We start from the raw sequence: 20,040 nt of genomic DNA on the forward strand, positions 1-20,040 counted from the left end.
TTATATAGAATATAGAGGGTGTCCCATTTAAAATCCCCCAGGCAAATATCTTGATGATATCTTGAAAAATATGGGAGATACAGAAAAATATTTTAGACAAAAGTTGCATGGTTTTAAGAGGTACATAAAACAATTGTATCAGTTTGTTTACAGAAAACGCCACTTTCGAGATATTCACTGATCGTTACTTTTCTTAAATGTAAATCCCAATTTTTTATTATATCGTCTTTTTCTGTCAATTAATTTGAACAACTTTTGTCTGAAACATTTTTTTATTTGCCTAATATATTTTTAGATATTTAAGGAAAACTTGGTAACCTTCTCAATATTTAATTTACAATATCTCGCTAACTATTTGTCGGAAGAAAAAATAGTACTGGACTTTGTTACTCTATTTAGTCTCTTAAAAATATATTACAATAGTATCCTGATTTTTGTTAATTTGATGATTTTGAAATTTCCAAAAGTCGGTAAGTTAACAAAAGTTAGGTCACTATTGTAACAATATATTCTTGAGATCAAATAGAGTAAAAAAGTCTATCATGTAGTATCATTTTTTCCCGACAAACAGTGTCAGCGAGATATCGTAAGGTAAATATTGAAAAAGACCGAGTTTTTCTTAAATATCTCAAAAAATATTAAGTAAATAAAAAAATGTTTCAAATAAAAATTATTCAAATTAATTGGTAGAAAAAGATGATGTAATAAAAAATTGGGGTTTCCATTTAAGGAAGGTAATGATCAGTGAATATCTCGAAAATGGCGCCGTCTGTAAACAAATTGATATAATTGTTTTATATCCCCCTTGAAACCACCCCCTTGAAACAACTTTTGTCTGAAACATTTTTCCGTATCTTCCATATTTTTCAAGATTTGCTTGGGGGATTTAAAATGGGACACCCTGTATATATATATGTATATTTGATAATTAAATGTCTTGAGATTAACATTTACAATATTTTCAATATAATTAAGTATTTTTAATATATGAAGTTAAAACTTATGTGACCATGTTTTGAAATAAAACTTTGGTTTCTTAATGTAAAACATAATAAAAAGAACATTTGTCATTTTCCTTGTAATATATTTTGAGTATTCAACATCCTTCAATTTGGCGACAATATGCATTTTGTTAGTTGATACCTCAATTTCAATCAAAATCATGTCTTCGTTGCGTTTACGCAACGTTTAAAAATAACAGCATAATAATTAAAGAAACGGCATGGCATACAGGATGAGCGGCTCGGCAAATAAAATGATTAACGTTTTTCAACATATATAGGATTTCGCTTTATTATTAAGAAAAAAAATCTTGTTTTTCTATTTATCCGACACTTTATAAAAGTCAATTCCTTTGAGACGAGTCTAGGTGTTCAGGATTTCGAGAGCGACGAAGAGAGACGACGCCAACTATTGAGTACGGCCAGAGCTGCCAGATCCTGACGAATTTACAGCAAATTCTTTTTAGTTGTGCAAGATCAAGAACAAGCTATACACATACCCACATACACATGTGCATACACACACATACACACACACACATACACACACATAAAGGGATCAAATCCTCGCCACGTCGTCGATCCTGGTAGCACCGAGAGCGAGTATTCAACGGACATTTTTTAAATCAAATTCGAATTCAGAACAAACGTCAGAAATCCTTTATAAAAACATATTTTCTCATTTACACGAAGTCTTGATTTTCGTCCAGCTCTTGATCGGTTTCGGCCCACTGTGCATCGTGTTGATTTCACGCATACACGGAAATATATGTGTAAATAAAAATATTTAAAAATAAGACGTCCATCAGTCGGCACTCTTTGCCAAATCTTCCGAACTCTTGGGCGCGCGAAGATTTATTGTTTATCAATCATTATTTATTTATTTATAATCCCTTGATATCCCTTGATATAGGATATTTAAGAAAAAGTTCAAGACTTTAAGGGCAGATCCACAAAATGACGGCGGAAAAAAGTATTAATAAACATGAGTCGAAAAATTAATATTGTTGGAGCTATGAACAATTATTTATCATAATGACTTACTCCCTTCCGGTATTCTTCGATGTAATTCTTCGATGTAATTTGTCTGTGTCATTTATCGGTGAAGAGAATAGTAAGCTTTCCTAAAGGAATTCCTAAAAAGAGTCTCATCGTTTTTGCTCGGAATGAAAACAAACACTTATTTTCCCGTTTATACACGCTTCACCCCAAACAATTCTTCGCCACATATTCTTGTGAACAGCGGATAATTGTAGAAAACTGTCACAAGTATTCACAGTACAGTAAGAATGACACCGTATTACTCTAATCAAGAAATGGCAGAAATGCATTTCATGTATGGCCGTGCACGCCAGAAGTGAGCAAGCTACTTGCTTTGATTGATATAAATAATTGCTCATAATTCCGATAATATTAATTTTTCGACTCATGCTGATTAGAACTGTTTTCCTGCATTTTGTGAGTACTGTCTGCCCTTAAAGTCCTGAATTCCTTTCTTTTCCCTGTATTAGACAAAAACCCTAAAAAGTTGGCAGTGAATGCAAAGGTTTCCTTCGGCAACGTTTCACGCTACACAATAGTTGTGCAAATCTATTCAGGTAGTACGCGCGAGCTGCGGAAAAACTGGAGGAGGAGGAGGAGGAGGAGGAGGAGGGGTGGACGCATAACGCAGGTGAGTGAGCGCGCAGTGAAAAACGAGAAAGAGAGGTGGAAGCAGAGCGAGGTAGAACATTTCGATTACCTGCAGGCAATCCGCGACCCGGGTCAATACTGTTCGGTTTCGTTCTCGGCTCCCCTCTTTCTCGAAATGTGGCTTCTGTTAAGTTTCCGTTCGACGTCCTTGCAATTTTTATCGCTCGCTGCGAACGAGCGGCGAATTAAGGAATCGAGAAATTATCTGCGAATTCCCTAGGAGGAATCAAGGCCAGTAAAAGTCCATCCTGCGAAACACGAGCGAAACGCTCTCAACGAGAGCGCGTCTCTCTGATACGAGGAGAGCGAGCCCGAGTAAAATTCTATCCCCGATATCCGCGCGATCAATCCGGCGAACAAAGATGCGCTTGACGAGTCGGCTTAATTACGCTGGCCGGAATGCAATTTCGCGCGTTGTTGGTCGCCGGTGCAAAGGGACGCGCCGAATTATTGAATTGACTCGCCGAAAGCTCGGCGAAAGCGACGCTCAATGGATGTACGCGATGCCCCCCTAAATATACCCTCGCCCGTCTATTTCAATGCTGCGCCTAACGAGCGCGAATGCACCTTCGTCTATGAATAAACCCGCCTCTCTAATTTGACACGATTTATTCTCGCGGCGCTCGAAATGTCGATCCCTCCTTCGGCGCGACGCAGCGCGACGCTGAGAACCGCGCCGGCAAAGTATGCAAATAAATTTCCCGAAAGTGTGTCACGCTCGATATTTCCGAATTGCGGGATATCGACGTGAATTTTAAAGAAGCATCTCCGGCGCGGCCGGAGCTTAAGGCCGCGCGAGTCAATTCCGGGGGAGATCGCCACCTCCGCTCGTTCGGTGTCGTAATCTCACCAAGCTCGATGCGAACGAACGCGCAAACCCCATTTCCAAAGCGATCGGTATATCACGTGTGTACCAGCTCCGATGCGAGAGCGAGAGCGGGACGAGAAAGAACGGGAAAAAGAGAGAAAGAGAGAAGTGGTCAATAAACGAAACATCGAAACGTATATCTCGAAACGTTCCCGAACCAAGTTCCCGACCGCTTGCTTTTATCGACTTTCGCGAGCTTGCGTCAGATGGCACGAGCTTGCCAGAAACGAGTTTATCAGACGTTCGATTTTAGCGTAGCCTAACTTCGGGGGGCGAACGGCTGGCTATTTACGTCCGGTGTTTAGGGCGCGCCTTGAAGTGCGGAAAGGTCAGCCGGCGTTGGACAGCGGCTGAAATTTAATCTGCCCGCGCACGCGGAGGGGGGCGGGAAAAAGGAGGGTGATGGGGGAGCGGTCGGATAATATTCGCCGAAACAATTAATTCACCGCTGGTCCGCGCGCGAGAACGAGCCCAGACGCGAGTGAGCGAGCGAGCGAGCGCGATCCGCTCGCCGCGCTTCTATTAGGCGCATAGGCGGCGCCAAGGGTGGACCTTGGTTGGGCCCGGGCCCACTTAAAAATACGCTGGCTCTCCACTCTAAAATTTTAGAAAATTTTAGCATATGCTGTCCTATTCCTAGTCCAAGCTTGCAGCTTTCTTATACGAAGTTACTTTTATAATTAAAATTCTACAATTCATTTTAAATTCCATCTTCATAGTTCATTAATTTCTCCCAGGGACAAAGCGCAAGGTTAGGAACATTAAAATGAACGATAAAATTATATACTTATAGACCTTTGAAAATTTCAAAATTATGAAATTAACAACAGTTAGGGCACTATTATAGTAATGTATTATTGATAGTAAATAAAGTAAAAAAGTCTAATACTATTTTTTCTTTCGACGAATAGTTAGCGAGATATCGTAAGTCAAATTGTTGAAAAAGTTACCAAGTTTTCCTCAAATATTCCAAAAAGTATTAGGCAAATAAAAAAATGTTTCAGACAAAAGTTGTTAAAATTAATTGGTAGAAAAGGAAGATACAATAAGAAATTGGGCTTTCTATTTTAAAAAATTAAGTTGACTTTCAACTAATCTGGGAAATGCCCTCCAAGTAAAAAACTGATAATGCCATTCTCCTTCCCCTTCGAAATCATGGAACACGTCTTTCAACTTTTTTTAATATCTTTCATAGTTTCCAAGATTTTTGTTACCTGTTACGTTTTACCTGTTACTGTTAAATTTAGCATCCTGTATAATATATAATAAATATGGCCCACCTGTATAAACGCTGGCCTACCTGCGGCCCACTCGCATGAACAGTTCTGGCGCCGTCTATGATTAGGCGAGACGCGATTTTCTATTTTCTCGCGGTCGCGCTCCGGTCGCGTTTTACCCCCGACCGCACTCGCTCTGCACACGACCGAGTGTCCGCTTTCCGTGAGAAATGACTCCGTGATCATAGTTGCAGGATTCACAGCGCGCGTGCGATATCTCCTCGCCGCGTCTCTCGCGACAAAAGAGCAATCGTCTCGCCGCGACGCGCGGTGTGTCCCGTGCGAATGGAACGCGGCGGGCGGCGATATCGCTTCCCGCGCGCGCGGCAGCCGCGTCGATTCACTCGCTTCCGATCGCGCGATTCGATCTAATTTGCGAGCGGTGAACCGCGGCGGAAACGAGTGTCCCGCAACTCAAAACGCCGTGACAGCGGCTGCACGAGGGGGAGACGAGAAGCGCTTTGCAATTAGCGTTCGCGTTGGAGAGAGAGAGAGAGAGAGAGAGAGAGAGAGAGAGAGAGAGAGAGAGAGAGAGGGAGAGAGTGTGTGAGTGTGCGTGCGTATGTGTCATTACCTTCTCGTACGCTCGGGCGATTTCCGTCTCCGGTGCGGGAACAGCTTCATACCAAGGAACGTGCTCCTGATGCCGGCGTGCATCGTGGATCCCGAATCGGCGACACTTCGGACGGCCGCACGAGGGCCCGGACGAGCGTTCCGCGCGCGGCGCGTCTTCACGCGCAGCGAGCCTTCATCGTCAGCTCGAATCACTAGCAGGCCGAGTCGCAGCACCACGTGGAGGCGTGACACACGACGTGAGGTAGTCGCAACGAGGAGGATATCCGTCGCGGCGACGCGAGTCGCGCGCGGGCCGCTCACGCGGAGGAAAATCGCGCGGCCGATCGGCGCGATCGCCGCAGCAGCTCGATCTCCGATCCGGGCTCCGCGTTTCGCTCGGCCACAGCAGCCAGCGAGTTGCCTCGCGGCATGATGCGGATCTCGGCGGACTCAGTAGCGGGGATCGATTTTCTCTCGCACGCATCGATTCGTGTTTACCGCCTGGTGAAGCCCCGCGCGACGCCACCCTCGTACCATTCGGGCACATTAATCACTCGTTATCGCCGGGAGATCATCGCACACCGCGGCCGCGTAGAATTAATCCGCAGTCGCGCGCGGTGCACCGAATTCGGCGGAGATCGGCGAGCTTGTCACGTGCGCGTAGATCGATCCTTCGCCATCGAGCGGCGACACTAAGCGCGTTTATGCTCTCCAGAAAGCGCTCTACGAGCGGAGACACTTTCACAGACGAGGATGCCGACGTTAAAAATACACCTCGCGAGCCTCAGTGCGTTTCCGAATTGACGAGTCGGCGGAGTTTCGGCCGAGCACGAGTCTCTCTCTCTCTCTCTCTCTCTCTCTCTCTCTCTCTCTCTCTCTCTCTCTCTCTCTCTCTCTCTCTGTCTCTCTCTCTCTCTCTCTCTCTCTGTCTCTCACGATGGCTCGTATAATTATCGGTGAGGCAGAAATTACCACGTTATTCTCCTCTGACCGAGAGAGGAATAAGGAAAGAGAAAGAAGGGAATGTTTCTCTCGCGTGGGAATCGCTTTACATCTTCGCCGTGTCGTTTTCAGCAAGCGATATATTTCGACGCAAAGCGCATCAGGAATAATGTTATCTACACCTCCACCTCCAAGACGGACGGTCTGCAATTAACCGCGATTCGTCCGCAAAAATTCGCTCGTCTCTCGTCGTTAATCTCTCGCTCCCGTTCTCTCCTTGCCGTCGCAGAGAACGCTCGCCTACTTCTATCTATATCGTCCGTCCTTAATTTACTTCAGCTGATACTGGACCGAGCCGCTAAATAGGATCCCCCAAATTGCAGGAAGCCCAGCGCGCCGTGTCTCGCGACGAGATTGAATTAATTCGATTTACCCGCGGAGACGATCTCTCAGGATCCCGAGGAGCGAGCAAAGTCGTCGCGACGAATCGTGGGGCGAGAAAGAAAGCGCGGTAGTTAGCAGCGACCGTCGACGAATAGAGCGGGCTATCGTCCCACAGGGAGACGTGGTCGATCTGTCGATTCATCCGACGGACCGATCGATGTCGCAATCGCCGCCGCAAGCGACGACGCGTTCGACGAAAGCCACGACTTTCACTGCTGTCTGATCGATCCTTGCGAATGAGATTGTAAGTGAGATGCCTTGACTTTTAGCGGACGCGGAACTCGCGCCGATCAACTACCTTGATTTTCCCCTCCTTGACCTACAATGTCTGAAGCCAGCCGCTCGCCGAGGGCGCATAAATTTCGAATGTCATAACGTTCAGGCGTCATGAAACACTTTTTATGGAACTGATTCGACCGCTGACTTTTTCATCTGGCCTGTTCGCCCGGCGCTGTGAGATAATCGATCTAGATATCCGATCGATCGAAGATGTCTCGGCGAAACTACAAGTATAATTAATGTCGGGCGCAAGGAGAAATGGGGACCCGATTCACCTGACACTTGCTTGCGCTGCTTGACTCTCGTCGGCCGGACGAGAGAGCTCAGAGGACGCACGGCGAGAGCGTAAAGCTCTTCTCACGTTATGGTGGGCGGAGTGACAGTCGGTGTATTTTGGAAACGAAGGTAATGTGCCTCGCCTGGGAGCGACTAGACAACATCAGGCCGCTCGCCAGAAACTGCAGTGGGTTAAGAAAGTATTCGTGCGACATCATCTTTTCGCTATAAATAACTTCCCACGGCCTCGCGTCGAAAACTTTTATTTGCAGCTTGCGAATGTCTATAAAATATCGCCGTCGGCGGATACGGATCGTCGCTGCGGATATGCATACACGATGCTTCCGCGACGTCGCGCGAAGGTAAAATATCGTCCGACGAATTGCGATGAAACTTTAATGCGGGTAACAGTTCGTTTCAGGGGAATTCGTCAATTAGCTGTTGCTTTGTCGGCCGATTTAAATAAAAGATGGTCTCTCTCTCTCTCTCTCTCTCTCTCTCTCTCTCTCTCTCATATGTTTGAAAGCACGTCACTCGCGAGCAACGATAATATGTACACGTAGCAAGGTCCGAAAGTTTTTTGCTGGCCTCCGGGATTTGTAGAAATGAAAAAGCGAGGTAAAAGGAAAGCACGATTTTTATTTTCTAATGTAATCATCCTTCATTTCGATGCATTTTTTAGAGAGATAAATTAATCTTTTTATACCACGTAAAAAATATTCGGACATTTTATTCCCGGCGTAATTCAACACTGCGGGGATCATTTCCTCATCGTTGGTAACCGCGCAAATTAGACTTTAAATAAAAAAACTTTAAATGTTGAACTGTTTAAATGTTGAAATTTAAATGCAGGCTTCAAATGTTGAAAATAAAAAATAATTACTAGTGGCTAAGTTAGGGACGTAAAGAGGACGATTTCGTATTTTGAAAATTAAGATCTGCGTGAAACAAAAATCTATTTGTGTGTAACTATTTTATCGTTTGAACTGTTTGATGTTCAAGCATTTTATAGATAAAATTTAATAATATCTTTTGTGTTGTGAAAAAGTTAATTAATTTGTCATTCTACAAAATGTAATCAAATAGAAGGTGACTATGTCATAAAATAAAAATGGTTGTATCATGTTTATCACCTTTTTCATATCCGTGGGCCATTAACTTTTGTACGACATTATGCACACACATACAGACATACTCGGGAAAGGATGATGATATGTAATGAAATGATTATATGTAATTATTAGAAGTGTGATTCAGTTTTGAGAGTTTTTTTCTCAAAAACTGATTGACTCAAACAAGATGGTGAACGAGTACCTTAATTAAAATATTTTCCTTCGTTTCCTACAACTTTTTCCCATTTTTCTGACAAGAACATTCCGCGACAATAAAAATATTCTTCTTTAGAGTTGATCCAATTTTCAACAAATTTTCGCACTTGTTCCAAGTTATGAAAGCGTGTATCCTCTAGAACATGTTGCATCGACCGGAACAAATGATAATCGGATGGAGCAATGTCTGGAGAATACACGGGGTGCGATAAGATTCCCCATTCCAGCATTAATAGTGTCTGTGCTTCACTAATAATGCAAGATGAGGTCGAGCATTGTCGTGAAGAAAAATCACTTTGCGTCGTTTACTCGCAATTGGCGATCGTTTTTGGTCCAATGCTCGCTTCGATTTGTATAATTGCTGTCGATAACAATCAGCGGTGACGGTCTCATTCGGATTTAACAGTTCATTGTACACAACACTTTCCTGATTCCGTTAAGGAGCTACATACACCTTGGCCCTTAAAGAAGGTTATTTTTATAATTTTTTTCTCGTAAACGTAAAGTCCTTTTAACTTGTTGTTTTTTTTATTAAAAACAACATCAACATTGTAGATTATTTTCAAACTTTTCATGCTTTATAATCTTACAAAATGGCTACAGTATAAAAGCTAGAATTGTAAGCATCATGCGGAAATGCAAAAAGTCATATATTTTATTAAAGTACATTAAAAAACGCAGGTAACATCGTAGCCGTTTTCAACAATTTCGCTTCTAAACAAAATGGCACATATCTGAATGTTATGGCCTACATTTTTACAATATTAATATTACAATTACAAATGAGCAGAGGCATAAACAAAACAACCCCCACGATGCTACCTACGTTCCAGTATGCTGAATAAACATGTTAAACCTCAAGAATATCGGTTCAGCAGTTTTTGAAAAATCCTTGGTACCAGTTTTCAAAACATGGTTTTGAGAAAAATGCGTCTAAAGTTTTAAGTAAGGTTTAAAGTGAGTGAACGACGAAATTGTTTATTTCAAACGGAATCATCGATTCCTGGCCCATAAAGTAAACTGTCAATATCGAGAAATTTATCAGCAGCTGCTTTATTTAGTTTTTGCTCCAGTCGAGCCGTTTTTGCAGAGACACATGTACGTACGTATAATGCACTAGCTGCCGCAGGAAAACGTACGAACGGCTATATCTCAGTCATTTCCATATATTTTTAACTGAAGCTTTAGGAAATTATTCTAAAAACAGCAGATTCAAAAAATGTAAAAATTAAAAATCGATCTTTTTGACCCCCCCTGAAAGTGTATGTAGCACCTTAACCCTTCGAGGCACGTATTTTTCAAAAAATCCGAATCACATAAAAATTTATATACGGGGGTTTCTGGGGTCGCTGATGACGAATCCGTTATCAAATTTTCGAAATTCAAAATGGCGGATCCAAGATGGCGGACGCAATAATGAAAAATCTCAATAATTTCTGTGATAATGGGTATTGTGGGGTTTTAGGAATCGCTGATTACGAATCCATTATCAGATTTTCAAAATTCAAAATGGCGGCCACAAATATGAAAAATCGCGATAATTCCGGTGACAATGAGTTTTGGACCTCGGACTCGTAATCAACGACCTTGAAAGTTAACCAAAGTACAATTTCAGCTAATCATATAAAAATTTTATGATCCGCCATGTTGGAAAATAAATTTTAGAATTTGGACCTCAGATTCGTAATCAGCGAGCTCAAAAACTAACCAGAGTACAATTTCAGCTAATTTAATAAAAATTCTATGATCCGCCGTGTTGAATCCGCCATCTTGGAAAATTAATTTTGGAATTTGGACCTCAGATTCGTAATCAGCGACCCAAAAACCCCCAAATCTTGATTTTGAGCAAAAATATTCACTCATAGTTCGTGGAAAATGATTTTTTTCTGTAAAAATGTGTATTTTTCACACTTTGTTTATTTATAATAAATGGACAACTTATGCAAAATACTTTTCAACCTTTCATGTATGTTCCCATATCGTATAAGAAGCTGAGAAGAAAAAACACAAAAAACCCGACAAAAATCCCTCAAATATAAAATATTTCATAAAAATGTGAGAATAAATAGATGGTAAGTATACTCACCACTATGCCTCAAAGGGTTAAATACACTGCAATACCTTTTGAATCGCGTGAATATCGCGCCTCGAAGTGGATGTTACTAGTTGGCCCGGATCAACTTATCACTTTTTCCTTTGGGATCATCGAAGTAGATCCATTTTTAATCCCCAGTAAAAATTCAATACAAAAGCTCTCCATTTTTGTCTAGCGATCAACAAAACGCAAGTGTTCAACCGGTTCGCAATGGCACTTTCCAATAATTGATGTGGAACCCATTTTCCTTCTTTGTGAATCTTTCCCATATCACGTAAACGTTTAGTAACTGTTGTACGATCAATATTTAATGCTCTGGCAAGTTTTGAAGTGGATTGTGCTAGATTTTCGTGCAATAATGCTCGCAAATCTGCATTTTCAAGCTCTTTCGATTGTCCCGAGCAATCTTTGTCGTTACCATTGTAATCGCCACTTTTGAATCGTCTAAACCAATAGTTACGTATCTTAATTGATGGAGCAACATCATCATGAGTTTCTATCGGAATTCTACGACCTTCAGCCGTTTTCTTCTGATTAAGAAACAAAAATAATCGCATATCAGAAATGCTTTTTAGGAAGCTGCATTTTGAAGATGTTATTAACACGATTTGTACTGCGTCTATTGTTAGTAAATGATTGTTACTAAATATCATAAATTAACATTAAAGCATCAAGAAACAATAGCTGTGATTGGAATGTCTTCGACAAAACTGACATTAGTGGCATCTCTTGCAAAACCCTCAAAACTAAATCACACGCCTAATATATAAAATCATATATAGTTATATGTGTATAAGTTACATGTATAATTATATATATATATATATATATATAATTCATATATGAAATTTGTTTCTATATAGCCACATATATAACTATATACAGCTACATATATAATTATGTATAATTATACATGTCTACGCTCAAAAAGATATTATTGAACGGGAAAAGGAAAGAAAATAGTTTCATTCAATTAAATATCGACATCACGAGCTACTACAAACATAAACATTTATTTCAGTTTATATTTGTACAACAGTATTTTCTCTCAACGTTTTTTATATGGCTATAGAAAGGAACAAAGGCTGTATTTGAACAACAATCGACTATGAAAAATGATACCAAACAACGAATAAGCGAAGCATATGCCACACAGTAACCCCCGAAATATTATCCCGAGTTAAAAGCAATTTTATCCTCCGAATAAACTGTTTACTCCTTAATAGTCAACGTTTTAAGCACTTGATAAATTGAATTGCATAATGCTATTTGGCGTTTCACTTTTATTTTCAGTTTAGCCCGATTTCACCAAATCATCTAATCCAAGCCTAAAATATTTATGATTTCTAAAAGAGAAAATTTTTAAAAAGTAAAACAAAATGTTGCAGATAAAAGCTGCTTAAATCGTAATGTAAATTACGAAAATAATTAGTTTTAGCATAGGTAACCATTTATATAAGTTCACTTGAAATCTTATATTTTAATTCCGCTCTCTCTTTCAGGAATAAACGAAGATAACTCATGACACGAATTTAAAGGCCTCTATGAAATTCGGTACCAGAACAATTAAAATTGATCGCGTTGCTTCCGAGGTCTCAAGTTGTTAAGCCTTAACGTGGCCCCTCTTCTCCCTTCCCCCTCCCATATACATATACTATATATATATATTTATATATATATATATATACATACATGCATACTATATATACATATTCGCCGAAACAATTAATTCACCGCTCATCCGCGCGCGAGAACGAACCCAAACGCGAGTGAGCGAGCGAGCGATCCACTCGCCGCGCTTCTATTAGGCGCATAGGCGGCGCCAAGGGTGGACCTTGGTTGGGCCCTGGCCCACCTAAAAATACGCTGGCCCACTCTAAAATTTTAGAAAATTTTAGCATATGCTGTCCTATTCCTGGTCCAAGCTTGCAGCTTTCTTATACGAAGTTATTTTTATAATTAAAATTCTACAATTCATTTTAAATTCCATCTTCATAGTTAATTTCTCCCAGGGACAAAGCGCAAGGTTAGAAACATTAAAATGAACGATAAAATTATATACTTATAGACCTTTGAAAATTTCAAAATTATGAAATTAACAACAGTTAGGGCACTATTATAGTAATGTATTATTGATAGTAAATAAAGTAAAAAAGTCTAATACTATTTTTTCTTTCGACGAATAGTTAGCGAGATATCGTAAGTCAAATTGTTGAAAAAGTTACCAAGTTTTCCTCAAATATTCCAAAAAGTATTAGGCAAATAAAAAAATGTTTCAGACAAAAGTTGTTAAAATTAATTGGTAGAAAAAGAAGATACAATAAGAAATTGGGCTTTCTATTTTAAAAAATTAAGTTGACTTTCAACTGATCTGGAAAATGCCCTCCAAATAAAAAACTGACAATGCCATTCTCTTTCCCCTTCGAAATCATGGAACACGTGTTTCAGCTTTTTTTAATATCTTTCATAGTTTTCGAGATTTTTTACCTGTTACGTTTGAAATTTAGCACCCTTTATATATCGAAATATTCAGCGCACGTGTCACTTTGTCCCACCTTTCTCTCGCACGCAACCGATCGAGGGTTAATCGTGCGAATATGCAAGGCTCTCGGGCGCGCGACACGTCCTACGCATTCCTAGCATGCCGAATCCCTAGCTAATTGAAATAGAACGCGAACACATAGAGTTAACTTTCAGACACTTTGATTCGCGGGCGCGCTAAACTTGGCAACTTTTACGTGTATTCTCCCGTGTATTGTCGGGTACAAGTCGGCTGTGCTTCACGCGCGGTACATACAACCTACATTCTTCAAGACGGAAAACAAAGATAAAACTATACAGTCGTGCCCGTGCTCTGCAAGTCGCGACTGTTGCAATCTGTCGAAGAATTTCTTATTAATCGCCCGTGCTTGGCGGCGCGATACCGTTGATAATCGCGATCGATCGCCCGCTTCACGCACTGGCGCAATGCAGGCTATAAAGGGAGCCTAGGACGATACGCACGCGTAAGCGTGAAATCGCAGCCGCAGGATTTCTACCAGAAGCAGGAAACTCAGAATTTCGTTACGTGCCGTGCGCGGGATGATGACGTTGATGCCGGATGCAGTTGGCGCGCGATCGATCGTGCTTCGAGGCGCGAAAGCACCCCGTATCTCTCCGATACGGTCCGAAATTGGTCCGAACGTTTGCCGGCGCATTTATCCGGGGAAAAAAGGAGGAAAGGCGAGCCCTCGGAAAATCCGAGTCGAGTCAAATTTTCTTCTCGTTCTCGAGAATCGCGTCAGCGATCGTCTCTATCAAGTCGCGTTTTCGTCCGGATAAATTCATCGAGTGTAAATTTCATCGTCCGATTAAATAGATCTCGTGCACTTCTCGACCGCGTGTACAAATGTCTGAGAAATAATTCGAGCGATTGTCACACTCGTAAAAATAGAAGGTGGATGCGACTCACCGACGTCTCGATGGGCAAATAAAATTTAATGGCTGCACTTACCTGCAACAAAGAGAACAAGAAAACGCATTAGATACGGTCGATTAATCTAACAAGAGGATTCGTGCGTGTTTCTTATACTTCACACTTGTGTCTTATTGTGCATGCTAGTTCGTTACATTTCCCATGCCAAATACGTAAGATATATCTAATAATCGCTATCTACTTGAAGAGAGAGAGAGAGAGAGAGAGAGAGAGAGAGAGAGAGAGCGAGCGGTACTTTCTCTTCAGCCAGAACCGCGGGCTTCGTACAAATTTGGAAAATCAATCGAAGCCCCTGCCGAAGACGGCCCGCACGCGCGCGACCATGTCTATTCATCGGGTGATCTTTCAGGCGAGAGCGGGTTCAAGTGCGGGCTAAAAAGCATGCCTTTAGTGAGGGGGTGCAGGCGGGCCGCGAAGCGGGGCAGCGCGATATGTCGCAATGCGTCTTGACGTCACCGACGCCGCTGGTGGGATTCGGGGGTTGGCGAGCAGAAGGTGGGGGAGCCCACGAGGGACGTGCAAATGCACGTGCATACCGCCAACGAGTCACTGCGACGAGCCATCTGTCGGCCGTCGCAACTAAGCATACCGAAAGAGCACCCAGCACTGGTAATTCAACCCCCTTGCCGTGGGACACTGTAGACATAATCGAGATCATTGAATCGCTCACAGCCGAGAATCAACATGCGACACTCTCGCGACAGGGCGAAATCTTTGACACTAATTACTTCGTATCGATTGGACATTATTAAGTCGTTTCTCAGATCGGATTAAGGAGCGCCGTCTGTATAAAGTCGTCAATATCGAGAAATCCAGCGGAAACATCCGAGCGAGTTTTTCTAAAAAAAAAACAGAGAGAGAGAGAGAGAGAGAGAGAGAGAGAGAGAGCGAGCGAGCGAGAGAGAGAAGTTTAAACGTTTCTAAATTGAGATTGAGGGTAAATTTCTATCCGGCGTCAGTCCGAAGATGGATATCTCGGCCGAATGAGAAAGAGGAGAATCCGAATAATACCTCCACCTATTCTCCCCTTAATCTGCACTTGAATAATTACGAAGGAGAAGAAATTGAATTTCTCTCCTCTACACACACGCGGGACTCACCGTCACTCCTAATGAATTACTAGGAGTCGGCGGTATGCATCCTACGTACATAGGTCCAGGTCCCTGCGAGCAGGTCCCGGCGGGCTAATTTGACACATACTTCGTTAATCTCGTCGCCGTCTTAATATTCTTGCAAAATCGGCAAGTGCCGCAACGCGAGGATCGAAAGAAGAAGCGGCCAGAATGAATTATTACCGTACCCATATCGGGGCATCCGAGACGTTATCCTGCGGAATTACGGGCGCAAAGTTCGCGAGGATAATGGCGTGCAGCCTCGTGAAAGATCGATGATCCTGCTCGTTTGGAAACTTCCGCGAATGCCAGCGCTTAACGAGAATTCAAAAGGGTTGAGGGTCGCCTTCGCCGTTGCGACCGTAAAGGACGATGCTATTTCGGTCTTGTCCTTCCTGCTCGCCACGAACGACGACGCCGACGACGGCGAGAAGGACGCGATGAGGACGACGGGAACAACTGAGGTTTTCAACTTCGTCCTGCTGTACAAGCCACTAGGATTATCGTACGTCATGCGCGAAAACGTTGCATGATTAATTACCGGCTCGTTGCCATGGCGCATTTCGCGAATACTTTGCGGGGACAGGACTCGCGTTGAATTGACTTCTTGCGGAATGCTCCGGAATGCACGGTCGATCAACCCCATCAATCAACGATACTCGAGAACGAGCTTACAGAACACTCCTTTCCACGACGGTGAAGAAGCGAGAATCGCGCGCGATTAAAGTTGAAATTCCCTCTCTTGGTTTTTCTCTCTCCGTCCGTATGTAAGCCTCTCGCTAATGTGCAACATAAATATCGCGTCGTTACACGTGGATAATACAGTTTGGCGAGAAACAAATAATTTACCAAACACATAGGGAACGAAAGGCCGTTCGTTTCGCGCACGAACGAGTAGATGGCTCCACCCACGCCTCGCTACGAGGGTGCAACACGTGCGACCAGTGGTGGTTCTATCGACAGGCCGGCCGATTACCTACCAGCGAAATTTCAACGCTCTCACGCGCCGAGGAACGCCGAGTTTTCCTATATCGGACTCGCTCGCGCGCAGTTCGCATGGCGAAATCGATAATTTCAATTTCCACAAACTTTATTCCGCTAATCTCATCTCGTACGTACAATGGCTATTTCGTGTGCCGACTCGCGAATAATTATCAAATTTACGTCGTGTCCTCCACGTGCGCGATTTTCACCGAAAACTTCCTATCGATTCAGAGCCGATCGATGTGTCCGCACACATGAAGCGGAGGCTCTCCCTCTCGCTGGAGGAAAGAGCCTGAGGAATGTACAGTCACGTGCTTTAATTCGCGCTGCGAGAAGAAAAGCACCCCCCCCTTCCACCCCCAATCATCCATTTTCCGCCAGCTATCGGAGGCTGGCCGGATCTAGCGTGAAATGTAAACAAACACCTCAACGTGATGATTTATGCGCCCCTCCGCCCTTCCCCCGATTTATTAGTAAAAATTTCTTTAAAATATTCTGGAGACACACATCGGCCTTAGAGACGTTCTGTTGTTTGGACCATTTATTCTCCTCTCACGCGAATTAACGCGCGTTACTGTACTGTTGAAAGCGCTTCCGAGAGAATATTGATGAACGACAGCGATCGACATTGCGATCTTCGCAAGCAGCCGATGCACGAGTAATAGAGTTGTCAGATGTCCTCCTTTGGAGAGGATTGTCCTTCTTTCTAGTCAAAATTTCCATGTCCTGTCATGGACGTTTTTCGTTGTTCCCTGCCGCATCGGAGTTTTTGTACTTGTCGGATGCGCTGCCATAGAGACTCATCATAGTCACTACCCAGTAACATTTTACGTCGCTCCCCTATTGGATTTTCGTCACTTGCTTTTGTCAATAATATACAGGGTGTCCTATAACTCAGTACGATGAATTCGTATTGAGAGACATAGAGCGGATTAAGACAAACATAAAAATCCCATACCATATTCGCAAGAATGATCGAGTTATTAACGACAATGAGCGTGTACCGAGATGGTATTGGAGAAGCCACTTGGCTTACAGTGCGGCTTACAGCCGATGCAGCAACTGTTGCCGGTACGCAGCGAGAGAAAGGATAACGCGATGCTATTTGCGTCTCATATCGCCGCTCCTACGTCTCACCGCAAACCGGCAACAGTTGCTGGATCGACTGGGCCGCACGTTACGGCTGCGACGCTTCTCCAATCATCCATCTTGGCGCACGCTCATTCGTCAGATTTCTGTAATTAATAACTCGATAACTATTGCGAATATCGCAAGACGGTACGGGACTTTCATGTTTGCCTTAATCCGTTCCGTCTCCAACGAATTTGTCATACTGAGTTATGGGACACCCTGTATGTAGAATGTATAATATATGCAGTTGAACATTGACGTCCAGAAGGGTGTCATCCAACAAAAATGTTACTAGGTAGTGACTATGATAAATCACCATCTAGTCAGAATTATAACGTTGATTTGATGTTGAAGCGGTCGATGAAATCAACATTAATTCAACCCTCATCGGCGTCGAATCAACGTTGCGTGATTCTGACTGAGTATGGCAGCACACCCGACGAAACAAAAAAAACTCCGATGCAGTAAGGAAGGACAAAAAACATCCTTGACAAGACATAAAAATTTTGACTGGACAAACGCATATTCCACCCGACGACCTTCTTTCCCTCATCCCTTTCGCTCATCAAAATTCTCGGCCGTCCTTTCCTACCGACTTACAGATCTGGCAACCCTAACGAGCAACAGTCTTTGCATCCTCTTACGCACGCACGCATGTGCGTGTCGGCTCACAGGCGCGAACGAACCTCGCCGGCTGACCTGGCGGCGCAGCCGTCCTCCTATCGACTCATCGCAAAAATCACGAATGAACGTAATCCCTTCGAGTACCGGCCTCGGGTACTTGCCCACGGTGCGCAGGGTGAGCCGGCGTCGTGCAAATAATGCCGCAAATAACGGCGAGATCGAGCGCAGATTCAAGCGTTTTCTCGAGTCGCGCGTCCGCCGCGCCGCGCCGGCTTCGAAGCGCGAGACTCGTTCGCTGAGCGGGTCGCTCGGATTTTCGCGAAGCTTCGTCGCCTCGGCGGGCAACAGGAGGTGCACTCTGGTCCGCGAGCTGTGGCGGACAGTGGCGGAAAAGTGCTGTTTGTTGACCGTCAGTCATTCGTACAACGGGTCGATATCAACTCGTCTGAATCCCCGCGAGACTCGCTCGCGCCGATATCAATATTTGAGGGCACGCTGTGTATCGGTAAGCAGCGAGGAGGACGAGCGGTTGATTCATCGATATTCGATTCGCACGCGAAGTTTTCAGAGAAGATTCCGAGAGACTCCGAGGGCCATCACTGCCTATTAGCGTGGCTCGGCGCGCATCGCATGCGGTGTGCATGGCGAAATCGAATTAACAGGAGTAAACCTCCCTCAGGGACTTCCTGCAGCGACGACGTCGACGACGACAACGACGACGGCGACGATGATGAGGACAATGAGATGATAATACCCGAGGGACGGCGCAACATTGGCTAACAATCGCGTCGCGCGATTTAACCCGCTAACGAATCTTCCCCGCAACTTGCATGGAGAAAGGCAATTGGATTTTTCACAAGCAGCTCCTCCGTTACGAAGCACTTTGAGGAGCCTCGGAAAAGAGTGACTCAAAAAAGACCCTTTTTCAGCCTGTTTTGAAACTCTCGATCTTTTGAATAAATCATATGCCAAATGTTACCTTGCTAGGTGCGCAACTAAGTTTCCGGGTTTCACACATGGATGGCGCTAACGACACATGTAGTCGACATACATGGCTGAAGTTGTGTTCTTTTTTATAGCTTGGACATCTGTTAACAATAACCAGTCGTAATACCAACACATATCGCAACGCAAAAATATTTTTTCTAACAACGAAGATGTCGAGTTTTGTGCCAAATAAACGGCATTTGCGGGAAGTTCGCTTTTCTGCTTTAACTTGAAAAAAAGTGCAGCTAAAGCACGTCGTTTGCTTGAGGAGGCGAACATGCACCATTGAAAACTATCTGTGAAGATTGGTTTAAACGCTTCAGAAGTGGCGATTTCGACACTGAGGACAAGGAGCGCTCCGGAAAACCAAAAACAATTGAGGACGCCGATCTGCAAGCGTTATTGGATGAAGATGATACGCAAACACAAGATCAACTTGCGGAGGCATTAAACATGACTCGCCAAGGTATCTCCAAACGTTTACATGCCATGGGAAAAATTCAAAAGGAAGGATGCCAAAATGGGTGCCGCATGAGTTGACTGAGAGACAGATGGAAAATCGAAGAGCCACTTCCGAAATTTTACTTTTGCGACATGAAAGAGAGAGTTTCCTGCATCGAATTGTTACTGGCGATGAGAAGTGGATATATTTCGAGAATCCCAAACGCAAAAAATCGTGGCTTTCACCTGGCGAAACATCAACGGCACAGCCAAATCGCTTCGGAAAGAAGACAATGCTCTGCGTTTGGTGGGACCAGAAAGGAATCGTGTACTATGAGCTGCTGAAAAGAAGCCGGGCGAAACTATCAATGGGCATCGCTACCGACAACAACTGATCAATTCGAACCATGCATTGCTCGGAAAACGGCCAGAATGGGACACGAGACACGAACGAGTGATATTGCAGCACGACAACGCTCCGTGCCATCGCACTTCCATCGTCCAGGACACCATCAAAACGCTAAAATGG

At 43.5% G+C, this 20,040-nt stretch overlaps 1 protein-coding gene across 7 annotated transcripts in view; it reads right to left on the reverse strand.

Annotated features, from left to right (window-relative positions):
* Positions 1-20,040, reverse strand: part of shaker (potassium voltage-gated channel protein Shaker) — a 176,524-nt gene that overhangs the window by 113,996 nt on the left and 42,488 nt on the right. Inside the window, exon 1 of one of the 7 annotated variants that reach the window (XM_025303364.1) lies at positions 5,413-6,231. The exons of 5 other annotated variants lie outside the window; for them this stretch is intronic. In XM_025303364.1, the coding sequence (XP_025159149.1) occupies positions 5,413-5,495 (83 nt within the window). In that variant the 5' untranslated portion in view covers positions 5,496-6,231. Of the gene's footprint in view, positions 1-5,412; positions 6,232-20,040 lie in introns of those variants that run through there. One more of the 7 variants, XM_025303363.1, reaches the window with a different exon arrangement.

Source organism: Harpegnathos saltator, unplaced genomic scaffold (assembly GCF_003227715.2).
Source record: "Harpegnathos saltator strain DR-91 unplaced genomic scaffold, Hsal_v8.6 scaffold54, whole genome shotgun sequence".
NCBI classification, from domain to species: domain Eukaryota; kingdom Metazoa; phylum Arthropoda; class Insecta; order Hymenoptera; family Formicidae; genus Harpegnathos; species Harpegnathos saltator.